The sequence below is a fragment of the Crocodylus porosus genome, unplaced genomic scaffold (genome assembly GCF_001723895.1).
Source record: "Crocodylus porosus isolate Cpor-Errol unplaced genomic scaffold, CroPor_comp1, whole genome shotgun sequence".
Taxonomy (NCBI): Eukaryota; Metazoa; Chordata; order Crocodylia; family Crocodylidae; genus Crocodylus; species Crocodylus porosus.
Genome location: NW_017728948.1, coordinates 64,118,497 through 64,138,248, shown reverse-complemented (window position 1 = coordinate 64,138,248; position 19,752 = coordinate 64,118,497). Strand labels below are relative to the sequence as shown.

Below are 19,752 nucleotides of genomic sequence, written 5' to 3'. Positions count from 1 at the left end.
GTCTGGAACAGTCTGCCAGCGGAGGTGGTTCAAGCACCTACATTGAACACCTTCAAGAGTAAATTGGATACTTATCTTGCTGGGATCCTATGATCCCAGCTGACTTCCTGCCCTTTGGGTAGGGGGCTGGACTCGATGATCTCCCGAGGTCCCTTCCAGCCCTAATGTCTATGAAATCTATGAAAATTGGCAGGATGCTGCGATCTCTGCATTTATACTGTTTTATTTGTACTATATAAATATAGTCAAACACTATATGTGATTCGACAGGAAATACACTATATATATATATATTTCCTCTGGGAATGAATATATAAAATCAGGGAATTGGCAGGGTGCTGGGATCTCTGCATTTCTACAATTCCTTAGTTCTGCTCAGGGACTGCCACCATCTCCCCAGAAAGAAAGAAGGAGCTATTTTTCACTGCCCCTAGTTCAGGGGTGGGCATAATATGGCCTGTGGGCTGAATCCAGCCTGTCAGGCCATTCAGTCTGGCCCATAGGGCCTCTAAAAATTTTAGTAAATTAATATGTATTTGCTCCTGGCTGCCAATCAAAGATGACAGGAACCAGGGGCAGTAGGACCCAGGGGGAGCCAGCAGAACCAAACAGCCCAGCTCCACCCCACCCCAACCCCAGCCATTTCCCTGCCTTCCTGCCTGTGCACTGCTCCAGCAAAATGTGGTCCCAGGCTGCATCACTGGACTGGGGAGCATGGGCTGCGCTGGTACCCTGGGGCCAGGAGTGGTAGGGGTGTTTGTATAGGCAGAGGCAGTGCGTGCATGTGTGTATGTGTAGGCAGAGGCAGTGTGTGTGTGTGTGTGTGTGTGTGTGTGTGTAGGGTGAGTCCCACATGCACACCTCATCATACACATGCATCCACTCCCTGTTTCCACTGCCATACACGCAGACCCCCATACACATCCCCCCACAAGCCCCATACCCACCCACACTCCACCTATTTACACACACACACCCACATGCTCCCTCACCCCATACCCACACCCCCACGCCAGTCCCCCCTCACAGACACACCTATACCCTCCCCAGCATACTTGGACACCCTTGGGTCCCCACAAACCTATACCCGCCCCCCACAACATATAAAAGTAAGACTTCATTTTAAGCTATTGTGCAATCACCTCTACGTACACTACACAAACACTTGTAAATCAGGACAAAATATTTTTGGAAATCAAATTAATTAATGTTGTAGATGTTTTCTTTTAAAATATAATTTGGTATTTTTCTGGTTCCAAGATGGCAAAACCCTTTGCTGAAAGGAGTACTTCTGGGGGCAAGAGGAGGGACTTCTGGTGGCAAATGTTGGGGGGCAGGACTTCCAGTCAATAGATGGTGACCAGGGGGTGGGGCTACCCATGTGGCCCTCAACAGCTTGCCAAAACTTGGTAAGCAGCCCTCCACCCAAAATAATTGCCCTAGTTGATACTTGCCTGGGTCTTGTCACCTGTTCCCGTATTCCTCTCTGCCACTTCAGTTGCTGTTATGTTTTATGGAGACCTGCTCTATTATTCTGTCTTTCTACTTTTTTACTTGTTACTTGGATATAGCAGGATCCATGCCCACAAGTCTGTTCATGCCGGCACTGGATGAAAAGATTCTTACTGCTGATATGCATGCACAAGGGAATAAAAATGTTCAGTGTATACCACACTTACCTGTAGCTTTGTTTATCTAGATAAAATGTTTCCAGGGAGAGCCTCAGGAATTACAGGCTTTCACATCTCCATTTGTGGATAGTTGCAGGGGTGGACACACGACACTTGGTGCATGGATTGATTTTTTTTTTTTTTTCAACCAGGTATTTAATGTTTTTGTGTTTAATTTTCACAGAGGGGATTTCGTTTCCGATATGTATGTGAAGGCCCATCACATGGTGGACTTCCTGGTGCTTCTAGTGAAAAGAACAAAAAATCATACCCTCAAGTCAGGGTAAGTTTGCTAATTATTTAACAAGGTAACTGCAAATAGAATGTGTTAGCACAACTGGGGCCAAACTTTTTGGCAGGTGTGCCACACATTAGTTCAGCACTCTCCCTGAGTGCCATTCCAACCCTTTCCCTGCCTCATGTGCTGCACTGCTTTCTGCTGCCTTTCCCCTCCCTGATTTGCTGCACACCACACACAGGTTGCCTGTGCCACTTGTAGCATGCATGCTGCAAGCTAGCCACCCCTGTGTTAGCACATTGGTATAAACCTGTGGCTGACATAATAAGGTACTAGCTATTTTTCTGGGACTAAATGAAAATCCATCCTGTTAATAAAATTAAAATCTGCTGGATTATTTTATTCTGTCATACGCTACACTAACCTTGCATGTTTAAACTGCTAAATGTTTGAGAACAGAAATTATCAGAACTACTATTACTTTTTTCCAAGAAGGAAGAGGGATAGTTTTTTCAGATACTTGCTTATGGTCGCTCTTGGGGTGGTGATTCAAAGCACATGATGTAGTTAATGCACCTGGTCTGAAATTTTTAAAAGTAAACACCATATTTTCTCAGATACAGCAAGCCCTGCAAAATAGTATGTACCTTGTTTTTTGCAAGATGGGATGAAGAAAAAAAAATCTTGTAGCAAGTAACTTGAGTACGAACAGCTAGGGAGGCAAGTCTGCTCATGGTTCTGCTCCCTGTGGATTGCTGTCGATTTTACTTTTGGTTTCAGCAGTAAGTAGCAGAACCTGCATATAGTGTATTTCTTGCATACAATGCACAGTGATTTCCAGGACCTGATTTTTAGGGGAAAAGTTGGGTATTGACTAAGAGAAAATATAGTACTTAAGTTAGACTCCTACAACTTTGTCAAAATAGTCAAATAGGTGGCCAGATTTTGAAACTGCATTTAGTGACACAGCTTTTAAGCAACAGTATACAGTAACTAGTGACATTTTGCTGGGCAAAATATCAGGATACAGTAATAGAAAAATTCCTAAAATACCAAGATGCCAAATATCATATAGTCACTTTTAATAAACCCTTTGCCTTTATTTTTCTCCCATATTCTAATTTAGTAATCTTATTAATAAAAGTAAGAATGCTGTGTTTAACTGTTCTGAAACAAAAATCTTATGAGGTCCTTTCCAGCCCTAATGTCCACGTCTATAAAAATACATGTAAAGACTGAAGTTCTAATCTAGACATCACAGTTCAGTGTACATCTGCTGTACAGGACTGTGGAGCCAAGCTTTTCAAATCTGTGTGCTTGAAGTTAGCCTCTTTAATCCTTCAGTGCTTACATTGGTATCCTAATTTTTCAAGTGTTCAATGTCAGCTGTTCCCACTGAAGTCATAGGAGGACTGACTTCCACTCTCTTAAGGTCTCTCTAGTCCCCTTTTCCAACTACATGGTGTGGAATGAAAAAGGCACATAACAGTGTAAAAAACATTAAAGATGGGGGATGCGCAAAGATGTGCCAAGCTTGAGCAGGCAGTGGTGAGGGAGGGAGTGGAGCTAGGGCTGGGGGAGGGGCAGATGCTTGGGGCAGAGCGCCACACTGAGCCCCAAGCAGCTCGTTGGGAGGTGTGGCTCCCCCCGCAGCCCTTTCCCCTCCTCTCACCCATTCCGCCACAGACTTTCCCACCTGGGAAGGGAGGGGGGAGGGCACATGCGCATCTGTACACACTCAGCCCCCCCAAATTTTTTTTCTTCCTCCACCTATGTTTTCAGGTGTTGAATTTTGCTTCCTTGTTGTAAAATTATGACGTTTTCATTTTAGATTTTTTAAATGAAAAGGAAGATTTAACAGGCTCTAGGTCATGAGTTCTTCACTCTTCCCTATCCTGTCTTTCAAAGCTGAGCCCCTGTGCTGGAATCTAAAACATACCACTGTACTGCTTACATTAGTTACTTGTGCTTTTTCCTTCCATGGCTCTTGGGAAAGACTATGGTTTAGAACAGATTTATCTCCATCATAAATTTGTGTGAGTATGACTCAACGGAAAGTACTCAGTATTGGCTGGTATAGCCTGAGGTGTTAGTCTGATAAACAGAGATTCATCTGGGAAGCATTGATTTAACTTAGCCTGATAAAACTATCATGAAAAACTACCAGCCCAGGCAAAAAAAAAAATATAATTGCTTTCCCTTTCTCCTGCTGGTGGTGATAATGAAACAATGAACAATATTTGACTTTAAATTTAAGATTTAAATATAAAATTACTTATCCCCATTCTGCAGGATCTTTGAATGCTAATTCAGTGTCTCTCTTTAATTATTATGAATAAAATGGATGAACAGACTGATGAGGTCTATGGTGATATTATAGATAGAGTAGGCAATGTGGAGCATGGGAGCAAACAGGTGGGAAACAAAATGCAAGGTAATCGATACAACTAAGCAAATCTTTTTTTTTTTTCTTTTTTACTGAACATAATATTCTAATGTAATCTAGACTCGCACCCTTCCCCTTGTCTCTTTCATTGTTTGCCTTTGAATATTTTCTAGTACAAATCCCAACATGGCAACACTTTGTAGGAAAGGCTGGCAAAGGATCATGAGTGAGGTTCCTTAAGCTCCTTGCCTGTTAATGCCTGTTCTTGTTTCAAGCAGTGCCAATAAAGGCAAAGTGTTTCTCACATTTTCCTGTAAGTCTCCCTTATGCTTTGTCAGAGGCTGCTTTCCTTGTCACAATATTGAAGGTTGAAGGTTTTGGAACAGTTGTTCCCCCTTTGTATCTTGTTCATTTACGTAAAAGACCCTGCTTATTTACTTAGCCACTTGATGATGGTGCATTTGAAGGATGGTAGTTTAACTTGGAATTGTAAAAAGGTGTATTTTGTGAATTCTGTGTGCCAAATTGTGAGTTGAGGTTGATTAGTGATCAATGCAACTTGAGATGCAGAGTGGTGGGAACACATTTCCTTTTATTGGCCAGTTTAGGACTATACCTGTCTTGAAGGCTACTGTCTCCTTTGACTACCACTACCTTCTTCCCTGGACACTGCAACAGCCAGAGATTCCTAGGGCATAGGGTGACACTCTGCAGCTCTTCCACTTCTCCTCCCTTCATAGATTTGACAGCCATGAGGAACCATTATATTAATCTGGTCTGGACTTCTTTATAAAAAATATCATACAACTTCATCCTTAACCCCTGAATTGAGACTATTACTTTCAGTTGAGCTGTTGCAGTTTTAATATAGCTTCACATATCAGGAAGGATTTACACTTACTGCAACAGTGCACCCAGAAATCAGTAATGTGTATACCATAATAAAGAAAATCTTGTGGGCATGTGCCTGTGCAGCCTCATGGAATTAGTCTCATGTGCCATTTTATATTTTTACACCAGCTATTATAATAACGCAATTATCAGAGCACGGTACAGAAAATATTAAATTAGGCATGTGTGATTGTTCACTATGGGGCATCTCCATTGCAATAAAAGTTACTTTTCAGTTACATGCATGACAGCCCTGGAGAACTAACACAAGATGAACAACTGCAATTACTTTTATTTTTGTTGTCTTTATACAAGGAACTCAACACAGAAAACTGTGATGTATAAAACTTGACTGATGGCATTATAATGCTCCTAATCTTCATGTTCATAAGAATAATGCCAGATGAAGAAGAAGGTAGAGCATGTGTAGCATGCAGATAACTAAATGTAAGCCTACACATGTCTTTCAAGGCATTCTTACAACACAAAAGTGAAACTTGACTAGCCTATGTTATCTGTTTATTGAGACATCTGAACTGCTTTATTCATAACTTTTTCTCTGCTTATTTTATGCACTTGGAAAGCTATCACAAGACAGCCACAAGAATTGTTGTGCGGAAAATACTCATCTATCTTGCACAAACACCTTGCTGGCTAGATGAACACCTTGCTGGGGTCATTTGACCCCATAGTAGGGGGTCGGACATGATGGACTGCTCAGGTCCCTTCTGACCCTACTAACTATGAAAGTGGGTGCTTAGGTCCTGAGCCATGCAAACACACCCATAAACTCAAGTATTATTCTTGAATTGCCAAACCCATTGATGATGTGCTGAAAAAGGAAAGTACTAGGAAGCTTTGTATTTTTAGTCATTTGGGTTGACCCTAACATATCTTGACTCTAGAAAGTGTTCCTATTAAAATTAGTGAGATTACAGACTAGTATTTTTTTTTTTTTTTGTTAAGGATTCAGTTAACCTGTCTTCCTGGAGAAAAAAAGAGAATTATATGAGTTTTCTTATATGAGTTTTCTTCCAATAGAAATTGAACTCTAGCATAATTGATTATGGGGTTTAAGTATATTTTAAGAGAATATTTATACCTCAGCTGCTTAATGTGAATAGCCAAACGTGATTGATATTAATGTCCAAACATAAACAAAATTTGCCATAACAACTCTTTGCCTCTGTTAAAATTCATTGGATCAAATTCTGCCAAGGCTTAAGTCAATGAGAGTTCTTGTATTTAAGCCACTGATGTCCTTAGACCAATAGTTGGGTTCTTAAAGCTGAGAACTTAATTCTATATGAGTAGCTTGATTTTTTTTCAGGGGAGCTGAAGATCTGCAACTCCCATTGATTTCGGTCAAATTAGATCACTTGTGTGCTACATTTTTAGGCATCAAGTCTGAAAATCCTAGTCTAACACTGTCAAACAAAAGCAAATTCAGACAGCTATTTAAATATGTCCTAGTTCTGTACAATACCTAAGGCTTTCGTCCTGCATATACCTATGGGTACAAATAGCTAAACAGAAGTCGAACAGAACTGTCCCTTCTGATGTGAGGTGTGTTCTTTCTGGTTGCTATAAATGAAACTAATTAGCAAGTAAGGGGGATTAACAATTTTTGCATTTTGTTTTTATGTATTCCACATAACTTTTATGGTTAGCTTCACTATTTGCATTTTGTAGCCTACCAGACAGTTCTGCTCCCTGCTCACATGAGCAAGAGGCAAAACATCTCTAAAATAGGGAAGTGTGTTTTATAAACCCAAAACATTAGCTGGAATTTGGACTTGGGAAGCAGAGAAGTAACTGAAAGTACTTTCAAACGATTGACTAGATTTCAAATTGACTGTGTACCTTTAATCTCTAAACCAAATCTGTCACTTAAAAATGCTGTAGACTCACATTTCTATATTTGATTTAATCAGAATAGAATGCTGCTTTTTGAAATATTGGATGCAGAGAAAACTTTATACTGTTCCTGGATGCCTCTTTGTTTTTTCTGTCTTTCATTTGATCCTCATTACCATGTTAAAACTAAAATATTTGGTTATTTCCTTGTTTTGGTTTATGAACACTACAAAACAGAAATATTCTGCTGGTACAAGTGTTACTATTCTTGTCACATTTTATCTTTTTCTTTTATATTGGCATCCTTTAAGTATTCAGTACCATTACATTTTATATAATTTTCTAGAAACAGTATATACAGAGTCTGTCTGTGACCATATTTCTGAGCTCTTAGTATTAAGATGTGGTTAGTTCATATGTAAATTACCAGTTTTCAGATTTCAGGGGTGTTGGTTATAGCCATGTTAGTCTAAGGACATAGGTGACAAGGTTCCTTGGGTAAAACCAGTATCTTTGCATTGGTCTAATAAAAGATATCAGATTTTCCCAAAGAATCTTGTCTGTTTTCAGATGAAATTTTGAATTAATTGTGAAATACTGTGAATGTTGTCCACAATTCAACAGCAATATTGAAATTTGAACATACTGATACACACATTGAACATACTGTTGAATATTGAATATTGAAATTGAACCATACGGATACATACATTGAACATACTGTTTCAGTGTGGTTTCTACAGTTGATATAGAACTGCTTTACACTCTTCTGGTATGCCGAGAGCACACACCTTAAAAATGATAAATATTAATGTAGGTGTATAAGATCAGGGACATAAATTATAAATATTAATATAGGTATATAAGACCAGGGAATCTGCATATGTCAAAAACAGGAAACAAGAAGACCTGTTCTAGAGAGTTGTTACCATTGCTGCTGCTATTGAGATTTATGTAACAATTTTTATTTTCAAATCACTCTGCAAACATTAAGTAACAATCATCATACCCTCTTGAAAGTGGCAAATAATTACTATTATTTACCTTTATTAATAAGAAAAGTGAGACAATTAAGTTGTGTATGACGATGAATACTCCAAGGCTGTAGGTTGATTCACAACTGGAGTTAGGATTACAATTTCAGAGTTCATATTAGTTATGAAAGTATGCTGTGGGCTAAACACAACTAGCATCATTATAGAATAGTACAGTCAAGAAGCAGCTGGTGCATTAAGTGTACTTTTACATATATGCATGCCTCCTGGAACAGATGTTTTTAGTAGTCTGTTGGAGCAGTGGGAGGGCACTGAGCAAATGTTGAGGCTTCCAACTGCAATGAAATGGAACTGGGGTGGTGGTGAAAGGGCAAAAAGAAAGTGAACAAGACCAGTTATTGTGAAATGGTGATTTGTGGGCATCAGTGTCTTGCCCACCTAACAAACTGAAATAATTCATTGCAGATTTGTTCACTACCTTTAAAGTTTACCATCACCCTTTCATATCCTTGTGGATAAAATCGACACATTCCTGTTGTACAAAAGGATTTTGCTTGAGGGTTGTTATTCAGTGTTAAACATGAAGAAAGACATACTGATAAAATGGTTAGTTAAGGAAGTCAAACTAGGGAAGGCTGTGTAAGAGATGCTGGATCTGACAAGTTTGTACTAGGTATACTTTGAAAGATATATATAATTGATAATAGAGCTGATTAATGCAATATGGAGAAACCTAGATGGAGATCTAAAAGATATAATGCACAAAGTAAATCCCTTATAAATAGATAAGTAAACTAAATTCCTTATAAATTCCTTATATAGTTCAGGACCCCTCTACATGTGCAGGTAAAGGTTCAATGGGACCTAATGATGATCCAGAGTCATGCCACCTCCCATGCCACAGGTGCATGGCAGGAGGTAGGTGCATTGTGGGATTGCTCATTATATCCCATCATGCCTTATTGCCAGCGCAGGAGGAGCCCCAGGAAGCCCAGCAGCAGGTGCACTTCTGGGAGCGTGAGGCAGCATCGGCAGCCCTGAAGCCGACAACGCTCACAGGGGGAGCAGTGTTCCTTGCACTGTCTTTGCTGTAAGCCCTATACCTTATGAGGCTCATGCGAGGGTCAGCGTTCCTCTCATTGCAAGCACTGTTGCTGCTAAGGCTCACAGTGGGGGAAGTTAAGGGAACACTGCTGCCTCTATGAGCTTTGTCAGCTGCAGGGCTGGAAACAGGTGGTGCCTCAGTCGACGGGGCCCCCAGCCACAGGAAAGTACTTGGCCACACGTTCAATTAATGCCGCAACTAGTACAAGCTATGAAGTTATTGCACCTTTTTGTGGAATAACTTTGTAACTTTTTGCTTCTTTTATCATGCCATTAATTATTTGAATGTGTAGCTGGATCAGAACTTAAGGCATTATTAACTGGTTAATCGTGCCTTAACGGTAGTATGTAGGAGGGTGGGTGATCTGCTTTTAAAAACCTGCAGTTTCTAATACATAATACCACTCTTTTATAGCTACCACTTAAAAACCTGTGTCAGAAAGGTAGATATTACAAGAAACTGTGGTGGAAACAGTTCTACACCAGAGATTAGGCCTGTAGAGCTGTATCGCCTGGTCCACAGGGCTTCCTACAGGTCTGGAAAGGTCATAGTAGGGGAGCAGGGGCAGCATGAATTGCTCCAGTTTGTTAACAATGCCACTGATCATCCTGCTGCCAAATTTCTGAATCTGTAGGGAGCCCAGTGAGCTAGATGTGCTAGAGCTTTGCATGCTGGATTTGATCTGTGGACCAACCCCAACACATCTGATTCTACAATAGTGGTACCAAAGCTTATAGTTTGTCATAGCCTTGACCATGTATAGTATAGTCTTAGGCACAGATTTAACTGTATTCTCATGTATAATTCAGTGAGACCACAATGGGCCTGTGCACACAAATAATATTAAACATGTATTCAATGCTTCCAGGTGCCATGTGGGAATGCAGTGTTTTAAATTAATATAGAATTAATTTCATTTCAGATGTCTCACTGTAAAACTTCTGCCAGAGAGGGTTATTGTAATGAGAATATAACAATATTTTAAAGGAATGTAGTAGTCTTCATAATGTTGTTAAATTTCTTCATCACTTATACATTGGGCAAAACATTGTTTTTCATTTCAAACATATACCATTTTCTTTAATTGTCTTAGCATGCATTGTCAGTAAAATATAGTGAATGGAATTTAATCTCTAAACTAATCTGGTATAAAAGATCTATGTAAAACATTTATCTTCCTGTTAAAAAAGGAGTCGGTACTTCAACATTTTTATTTTCTTATGAATTATGTTTAATCCTGTCATTTGTGTTGTTTTCACTTTTTTAATTTTTTCAAAAAAAAATTAGAAGACTTCTGTGTGATTAAATGATTTTATCATATCAAACCATCTTATGTGTGTTTCTGGTAGAAATAGATTTTGATTTCCTATATGTGAATTTGTATGCCCAGATTTAGTAGTGTTATAAAATATCTGGATGAAACCAGAATCTGTTCAGTTTTTTAAAATAATTGTTGCCCTTGTTCGCAGATCTGCAATTATGTTGGGCCTGCAAAAGTAATCGTTCAGTTAGTCACCAATGGGAAGTCTGTCCACTTGCATGCACACAGTTTGGTGGGTAAATACTGTGAAGATGGAGTATGTACAGTTAGTGCAGGACCAAAGGATATGGTGGTAGGGTAAGTATATTGACATGTCTGTGGCAAACATTTGTGGTGGACAGAGAATCAAATATTAAAAAATAGTTATTTGTGAGGGTAAAAATGTATTAGTTCTTCATTTTCTGCTCTGTTCTTTTTCTTATCTTAAAATACAGGAGTAAATTTGGTCTGTTTAACCCAGCAGATAAGCATTGAAATGTCAGAAGTAGAGATGTATCTTGAAATTATTATAATCTAGAAAATTAAGCAGATAATCATTAATAGGAATTTGGTGATCTTAAGTCACTTTTCCTGTATTATCCAATATGTTTTTACAATGTTTAAAAAATGTAAGTATGTTGTTTAGGAAATGGAGGAGGCAGAATTATGAGAGAAAATCTGGATATTTTAAATTCTTACCAATATTGCATTTCTTTTAAATTTGCAAGTCACCTTCAATAGGTGTTAAGAAAACATACATGATTAAGTAAGAAATTAAAGAGGTATAAACATGCTGTCATTAAATTACTAAAAGCTGGGTACAGTTAAAACAATAAAGACTGTACCAAAGTCATGATTAGTCTGTTCTTGTTCACTTAAAACAGTATCTGTTTGTATTAGTTTAAAGTACTCAGGCTTATAAATTTATATTTTCAGGTTTTAAGTTAAATTTGTAGATCAGGTTTCAGGCTGACTGCTGTAAGTTTCATGGTCTATGGCATGTCTTTGGTGAAGATGAAGTTTTCTAAAATTGGAGAGAGGGAGAAAAACTTTCAAGTGTCTGAAGTTTGTACCTTTTTGATGTTTAAAGCCCAATAGGCTAACTTAACTTTAATTATGGCAATTTTAAATAACTTTGTTTGGATACTCTTTTTCATCTTGAAAAGGGCTTTTATTTTCCCCCTCTAATCTGTCTGGCTTTCTATGAGATAATTAGCATCATCATTCCTGTCCATACAAAAACTGGATTATTGACTCCGTGGCCATGCTTCTAGATGTAACTAGTGATTTTTAAATGTGTCAGCAGCTTTTTTTCAATATAGGTCTTATCTTCTAATTTTCCACTCAAATTTTCCACTACTTACAGTGTCTGAATGGCCAGAACCTAGTACAGGCAACCCCTGCTTAACGCTGTTTAACTTACCGCTATTTCACTATAACATGCCTTTGAAATTGATACCTGATTTCACTTAGCGCTCAGTGAATTTCATTATAAAGCTCCTGGTCACCACCTTGGGTCATTAAAAACAATTGCGGTTGCCATCTTGGGTTGTCAAATACTTTCAGTTTCACTTAACGCTTGGTTTTTCAGGAATCAATTAAGAGTGCTAAGCAGGGGTGCAGAACAGTTTAACCTCCTTGGACATCCCATTGCTAGTCTCAGAATTGATGTTCTCAGACAGCAAACTTTTTAAAAAGCTAGAACAGGAAATTGTGGAACAAGAAATCATCCACAGACTGTGTTAAGTGTGGTTTAACACAGTGACTATGGATTCTTATCCCATTACCTGGAGTAACTTTTGTGACCTGTTTGTTCCTGTGGGTTTTTTGCTTGTATGCCTCTCCTAATATTAACCCCCTCTCCCTTTCCCCTCCCTCATTTCTTCCCATCTTGTGTATTAAAATCATTCACTTTACTTTATAAACTACTCTGTGCTTGTCCTTTGGTGAAGTGAGCACTACTTTGTGCATCTGGTGAAGTGAGCTTGAGTTCACAAAACCTTATGATCTATGTATATATCTTATTTACTTAGTCTGTAAGGTGCATATTTACCCTGCTCAGTGCCTAATAAGCATCATCATAAAAAAGTTCTTGTCCTTTAGACAGCATTGTACTGGTTTTAGTTTGCTCCCAAAATCCCGAATTCCTGAGTTTGCTCATTTTTCGTCATTGCCAAAATCAAGTCAGAGCATGTAATGAGTATCAACATTTCAAAGATTTCCTAAGTTGCATCCACACCATAAGCATATGTACAAAACAAGTTACTGCTTATGCAGATGTATAGTTCAGTGTGAAGTCATCAGGTTTGAAAAAGCTACTGAAGCATCCGCATTTGAAAATTTGCTTTTGAGAACGCAGTACTGCCTCAGTAGTCTAATGACCTTGGAGTTTTTCCACTAACTTTAATGGTTTTAAATCAGGTTCTAAGGTCTTATGGTAACAAAGAGAGACTGCATACTGCAGCTTGTGCATAAGGAACTAAAAATGTTTCTCATGATCATATTTTTCTAGGTTTGCAAACCTTGGAATACTTCATGTCACCAAGAAGAAAGTATTTGAAACTCTAGAAACACGCATGATAGATGCCTGTAAAAAAGGATACAATCCTGGACTCTTAGTGAATTCTGAACTTAATTATCTCCAAGTAGAAGGATGTGGAGAAAGACAATTATCAGGTAAGTGAGAAAGTATCTTTGGCTTGTATGGCACGCCTGCTGAAAACTGGTTTTAGCCCTGAGAGGATTGATTCCCAGCCAGGATAAGGCCTAGGCAGAAACATCAGTTTTGAGAGGCTTGCATGCTTTTAAGGGTTGGTCTGTTGCCAACATGCAGTTAAAACTAAACTATCTGCCAGCATTGCCACCATTACTGCCAACCATAACGTTGCTTAATAGGCTGATAGTTGGAGTCATGTTGTATTGTTATTGTGAATCATCAGAACTTATTGATGGTTATAAAGAGCTCTGAAAAAAGCATATCCCCTTCAGTCCCCAGTTTGTGCACATCCTTGCAGTCTAGAATCAGCCTTATTCCCAGCAGTAGCATACAGTTAATGCAGGACAGAAGGTCCAATACCACTCTCTATGGCAAGGGTTTTCAGCCTTTTTTTTAAACAAGTGTACTCCTTCTGCCTCAGAGTTTCAGCTCATGTATCCCTTTATATTAACATTATTTGGAAAGGGGAGGGCTGAGTGCACACATGTGCATATACAGGCCCCCCATCTGCCCAGCAGGTATGTATGTGGGGGAGGAGAAGGGGCCACATGGGTGCAGATTGAGGGCCCCGTGGTGAGGGAGGGAGTGGGGCACAGACAGGGGCAGCAGCTGGAGTGAATGGAGCCTTTGCCAAGACAGGTCGTGGGACAATCAGAAACCAGGGGTGGGGGAGGGTAAGCTCCCACTGCTGTGCGCACCCTGGTGGAGGCCCAGGGGGCGTGTGTCCCCCCGATCTGTGTGTGGGGTGGAGGTGGCTGCTGCTGCACACTGGATTTTGCGTGCTGCTGCAGCTGCCCAGGAGTGGTGCAATACCACGTGTGTCCCATGACCGAGCGGGCAGGGGGCACAGCACAGCTCAGTGGCGGCAGACACGTGACATCACACCACTCTCAGGACAGTTGCAGTGGCACGCAAAGCCTATGCACAGATCAGGGGGGCACATCTCCCCAGGGCCTCCGCTGGGGTGCATGCAATGGTGGGAGCCCCCCTGTACGACCTTTTTAAGTACCCCAGGAGTACGCATACCCCCTATTGACAACTGCTGCTCTACAGCACAGGCCAGTAGTTGGCAAGTACCTCTTGCTTGTTGATATTCTCTCTATGGAAGGCCTGGGGCTGCACGTGCCCAGAGTCACTCCTAGGCATGCTTCCTGGCAAGTGCTAGGGGCAGCTTTATGCTGGATATACTACCAGGTTTCTGGGTTTTGATAGTTGCTGAGCAGGAGCAAGTGTGGAATGAACTTCTCAGCTATGTTCCTGGGCTCTTTATGGAGGTACTGCAGACTTGTCTGTAGGGTTGGTTTTCCAGTATAATTCTTGGTTAAACAACTGCACTATCTTATATGGGTGAACCTTGCCCTTTTCTGTCTTACTCCCGCCTATTTTAAACTCCAGAAGGCTGGGATTGTACCATTTTCAGGTCTGTGAAGTACCTGGCACAATTTTGAGTAGATAAATAAAAGCAGATAGATAGGGAAGTAATTTTATATGTTACAGTAAGTGCAGCATCCTATGATTTGCCCCTCCTCAAATTTCTTAAAACAAAGACTTGAAGCTGCTGGTTAAGATGGTAATAACCAAATCAAAGCAGTTTTTGGTGAGATTTGTCAATACCTTTTGGAAGTAGGATTATTTTTGCATAAATTTATCTGTGCCATTGACTGGTTCCAGATCGGGAAAAAGAAGTCATTCGCCAGGCAGCATTGCAGCAGACAAAAGAGATGGATCTCAGCGTGGTGCGCCTTATGTTCACAGCCTTCCTCCCTGACAGCAATGGCTGCTTCACAAGAAGACTTGATCCTGTCATATCAGATCCCATATATGACAGCAGTGAGTACAAAAGGATTGACTTTTTTTGTAATTACAAGTTTCACCTCTTCCCCGTTAGGAGCACAGAATATAGGAATGACTTTACTGGGTCAGACCTAGGGTCTGTCTAGTGTCCCTACTCCAAAGAGAGTAGTCAGTAGCAAAAATTGATGTGCTCCAGTAGAAGCCTTTCTGCATTATATGGTTAACAAACAAACCCTGACTCTTGAAGTAGAATCCCAAAACAAAAACACCAGTGTATATGCTAACAACAGATACTGAGGCACAGGTACCAATGTTGTGCAAAAAATAACAAACGTATGTGCAATTTTTTTAAAATAGTTAAATTCTATCCAATTCTGATCTCATAGGTGTACACTTGAGATAACTCCATGTGGAAGCTGGTAAAATAACTCCTAATTACATCAGTGCAAGTGAAAACAGAATGTGGTTCTGATTAATGAAAGGAAAAAGGTTCTGGAGAAAAATAATTAGGAAAATAAGAAACTGGTCTCCTTACTCTCTCTAGACACATTATGCCTCTTCCTACTTTCCAGTATTCAGGGATTGGCTTAAACCCTGAAGTATGAAGTTTTAATATTACTCCCACAATTTTTGATCATCATTAATTCAGAATATCTAGAATTATCATACTGTTTGTATAAGAATCCTGTTGCCTTTGGCATCTTAGTAATGATTTTGGCCTCAACTTCTTGACAGATTAACAGTCTAATTACATGTGTGAAAAAGTATTTCCTTTTAGCATTTTTGAATTTGCCATCTTTTTAATTTAATTGACTGTTTGCTTGTTTTTGTGCTTTGTGACAGGCATAGTAGTTCTTGATCTACCTTTCCTAGGTCGTCCATTATTTTATAGTGGTACTTTTATCATATCCTTTCTATTTGTGTCTCTTTTCCAAGCTAAACAATCCAAATATTTTCAGTATCTCCATGTAAAAACTTTTACCACCTCTGAAGTGTCTCTAATTTTTCAATACTCCTACCTACTGCCATGCATTCGGCAATAATTTGGAAAGAGCATATAAAGGAATGATACGAGTATGTAATAGGTATTACTTTCAGGCTCTGGAAAAGGAAAAGTCAGACTTCTGATCTGGAGTCTGAATTGAAGTACAGAGCAGTATATTTAAGGACTGTCATTGATTTTCTTTAGCAACTGCTACAGTTTCAGTTTGATTTCGTTACTGTAATAAACATGCCAGTATAAAGCAAAATACTGAGGGGAGGGTAGAGTACAAGTTGAACTAGCTACAGCATGCACTAAGCCACACTAAAAGGAAGTTGATGTTATCCTATGCTTTTTTCAAGTCTGAGCATCAAAGTCTACCTTGTGTTTGTGAGGAGGGTAGAGGAGGAAATGCACCTCTTTCTCTTGCTATTAAATCTTATACTGATGACAGTCATTTGATAATCTGAGCCCATCAAATGAATGTTTGGGGTATTTTTTTGTTGATTTCAAAAGAACTGGGTTATATTCATTTTAATGTGTTTTAAAGTGAAGTTAGTCCTTTTGAGTGGTGCCCCTGAAGTTATCCTCCACAGACCAAGTACAGCTAGTGGCAGAGCAACCATCTGCCACTGGCAGTCTATCTCATACATGACCTAGAGGTACAGTGCTTTTTTTTATGGTGAGATGGTAGTGCTGTTTCCATGGTGCATGCAACCCTTGGCCTCTCTGCTAAAAGTAGTAAATGTCTGTCACAAGTGGGCTTTGTGGCCAGAACCCCAAGTTGGACAGAGATTAAAAATTCTTTTCATGTAGACTGTAGAGCAGAAACAAGAGATTTAAGAACAAAGAGAGCTACTTTTCATTGGTGTTGCATTAGCACGTGCCAGGAGAACAACTGAAAAAAATAGTATCCATTCTCACCTGTCTTTCAGCCAGTGTAGAGTTTGAGATTTTGAGTCACCTCTACATTACTTTACTGCTACTGCTACTGTGGTAACGCTGTAGTAACACTGCAGTGAGTGAAGTTCTACTGTAGTCAGGCAAAATTCTCAAGCAAGTCAGCCTCCTTCGCAGGGAGTTATGAGATCAGACCTTTTCCAAGTAATGGGTTTATTCTTCTCTTTCATTAAAACAGAAATTCAGACTGTCGTGTGGATCTTTTTTGTGGCTTAGCTTTTATCATACTTCTGTGCTTTCTCTTTAGCCTAGAATTGTCATCAGAGAAAATGATATTTTCTTGTTTTAACTCATCCCTTTCAACAGAAGCCCCCAATGCATCCAATTTAAAGATTGTAAGAATGGACAGAACAGCAGGATGTGTGACAGGAGGAGAAGAGATTTACCTTCTCTGTGATAAGGTTCAAAAAGGTAAAGGTTCCAAACTGTCCAGTGTTTCAAGTCAACCCATTTGGTTAAAGTTATTGATGCTTTTTTCATGTAACCAGTGCATAACACTTGCAGTGATGGACTAATGTGCAGTGGGGCTGAGCTCCCACTGACTTCAACCCAATTAGCAAGTTCTCGGCATTTCTGAAAATCAGATTAGCAGTTGTTAGGATTAATGGGTAAAAAGACTTCCCACCCCAAAGTAGATGGATTTATGTTGGGGTTTGAGATGGTTTGCGGGTCTCCTTCTCAAAACAGCAGGCAGGGGTTAGGGTACCACCTCAGTCCCTTTTAAAATTTGTATTCTAACCCCTAAGCTGCTCATGGATTTGGTGAAACATCAGGTATATATAGTTCTGGACTCACTGTCCCCACCCCTTTGGCCCCCAACAGCTATAGTGACCAATGTGAGCTGCACCTGCCCAGCTCTGCTGAAAACTGCATCTTATATACATAGATGTCAGAGGAGCTGAACATGAAGAATTAGAGTGCATGTGCAGTTTGAGACATCCCACTGACTCAGAGCAGCAAACACTACTCCTGGTGTTCTGTATTTCCAGGATCAGAAACTAAGTGTGCACTTGAACACCTCATTTTAGATGCACAAATGTAAAGATATTAGCTATTGGTGGTTTACACAATTCTAGTTCCCAGTTCACATGAATGGAATTAAACACAAAAATTCAAAGATTTGAATATTTCAAGCAGTAGCTTGAAACAACTGGGCTCCACTGCTCCAATTTAGATCTGTGGTGATGTGCTTAGTTTTCCACCTGACTAGAGAGTCAACTCCCTCCCATGATGTTAGGATGATTCAAGCATTTCTGTTATTCCAGACTATGGTACAGATGGGCGTGGGAACATGCCACCCTGTTATCTAAGGAGCAAACTGATGGAGTTTTGAGAATTTTTTTTTCCTCCCCTCTGTACTGTAAACCCTTCTGCTTTTAAGAGGATCAAGTAAAATGTAAGATTTCTTTAAAAGAAAAGAAAAAAGTATGACTAAATGGAAGCCCCGAAGTGGGGTTTCCCCTTAGCCTGTGTGGGATTTCCCCAATCCTATTGCCTCTGAAATCCCTGTGCTCTAAGAATGTCAATGCACAGGGCAACAGGGGGGGAAGTAGTTATTCTCAGTCTTGCTGCTGACCGAGTCAGGGTTAGGAGGAAGCTCCAATGACCCTTCCCATCAATAGCACTTAAAAAATTTTATTACTTTTTTTTTTTTGGTCAGTTTCACCTCCCTCCTTCCTCAGTTTCCCTATTCAACTCCTTCCCCCCCACACCAAGAGAACCAAAGAAAGAGTATCCAGGGCACCCTATTTCTACTTCTCCTCAAAGAAGCTTGTGCAGAGGTGGAACTTCTTTCTCTCTCCTACTACTTTATGACATGGAGATGAAGTGCACTGCTGGAGTGTCTTAGCTCAGGACTGTTGATGTCATGCTTAGCTCTAGTGCAGAAGTTACTCCTTTTTTTTTTTTTTTGCCAAAACTTGAACAGTTCAAGTTTGATTCAGTTTTCTGAATTTAAACAATTAGAAATGGGATTTTTGTCTTTGATGCCATCATGTCTTTCTTCCCTGCAGTTATTCTATATAAAGTTGCTACAGAAATTCCTTTTAACCTTGGAATAAGAAGGGGCAGAGGGTTTAATTTTCCTCTTACCTCTGTGTAAATAAACATTAACTCCAGTTAGGTCACTAGAATTATGCTGATGTAAAACTGGTGCAAGTGAAATCAGAATTAGACCTCATATAATACTTTAACATAATTGATCTACCGTATTTACTCCAATATAAGACAACTGTGAGGGAGTGGGTCCTAGGAGCGGCCGTGAACTCCCTAGTGCCCCCTACCGTCACATTAGGGTGGACTCAGCACCCTCAGAATCTCGCCCGCCACGACTTTGATGACAAATAAGTTGTATGGGAGGCTGCCTCTATTCCCCTAGTTGATGGTACCGATGTTCCTGCCCCTACTCCGAAATGGGGTATCTCTATGCGCCCCACCTTAAGGGCTATGCGTGCCTCCAAACCTCCCCTTCAGCACGCCCCAAGCCTCGCAGCTATTCTGTGGGACGTTGTATGGTCCCTCACCCCTCTGGTGCCCTCTCTCTCTCTCTTGGGCACCCTGGGCTCCTCGCCCACCTGGCGCCCCCTTGGGCCTGGCTCGCTACCGCCGCCCTAATACTGGCGCCCTTGGGCCTGGCTCGCTACCGCCGCCCTAATACCGGCGCCCTTGCCAGCGTTCCTCGCCTGCTCGCCCTCTCTCTTCCTGCCCTGCTCTGGGGCCTTGCCCCCTCAGGGGGCCGACACCGTGCGCCTCGCGCTCTTTCTCTGCCCCGCTCTGGGGCCTTGCCCTCTCTAGGGCCGACACCGCGCGCCTCGCGCTCTTTCTCTGCCCCGCTCTGGGGCCTTGCCCTCTCTAGGGCC

The 19,752-nt window shown here is 40.5% G+C and overlaps 1 protein-coding gene across 5 annotated transcripts in view; it reads left to right on the top strand.

Annotated features, from left to right (window-relative positions):
• Window positions 1-19,752, top strand: part of NFKB1 (nuclear factor kappa B subunit 1) — an 85,978-nt gene that overhangs the window by 37,353 nt on the left and 28,873 nt on the right. For 4 of the 5 annotated variants that reach the window (XM_019553032.1, XM_019553033.1, XM_019553030.1 and 1 more), the window contains exons 5-9: window positions 1,855-1,953; window positions 10,612-10,760; window positions 12,955-13,118; window positions 14,830-14,988; window positions 17,201-17,305. In XM_019553032.1, coding sequence (XP_019408577.1) covers window positions 1,855-1,953; window positions 10,612-10,760; window positions 12,955-13,118; window positions 14,830-14,988; window positions 17,201-17,305 — 676 coding nt within the window. Of the gene's footprint in view, window positions 1-1,854; window positions 1,954-5,534; window positions 5,633-10,611; window positions 10,761-12,954; window positions 13,119-14,829; window positions 14,989-17,200; window positions 17,306-19,752 lie in introns of those variants that run through there. The other variant, XM_019553034.1, reaches the window with a different exon arrangement.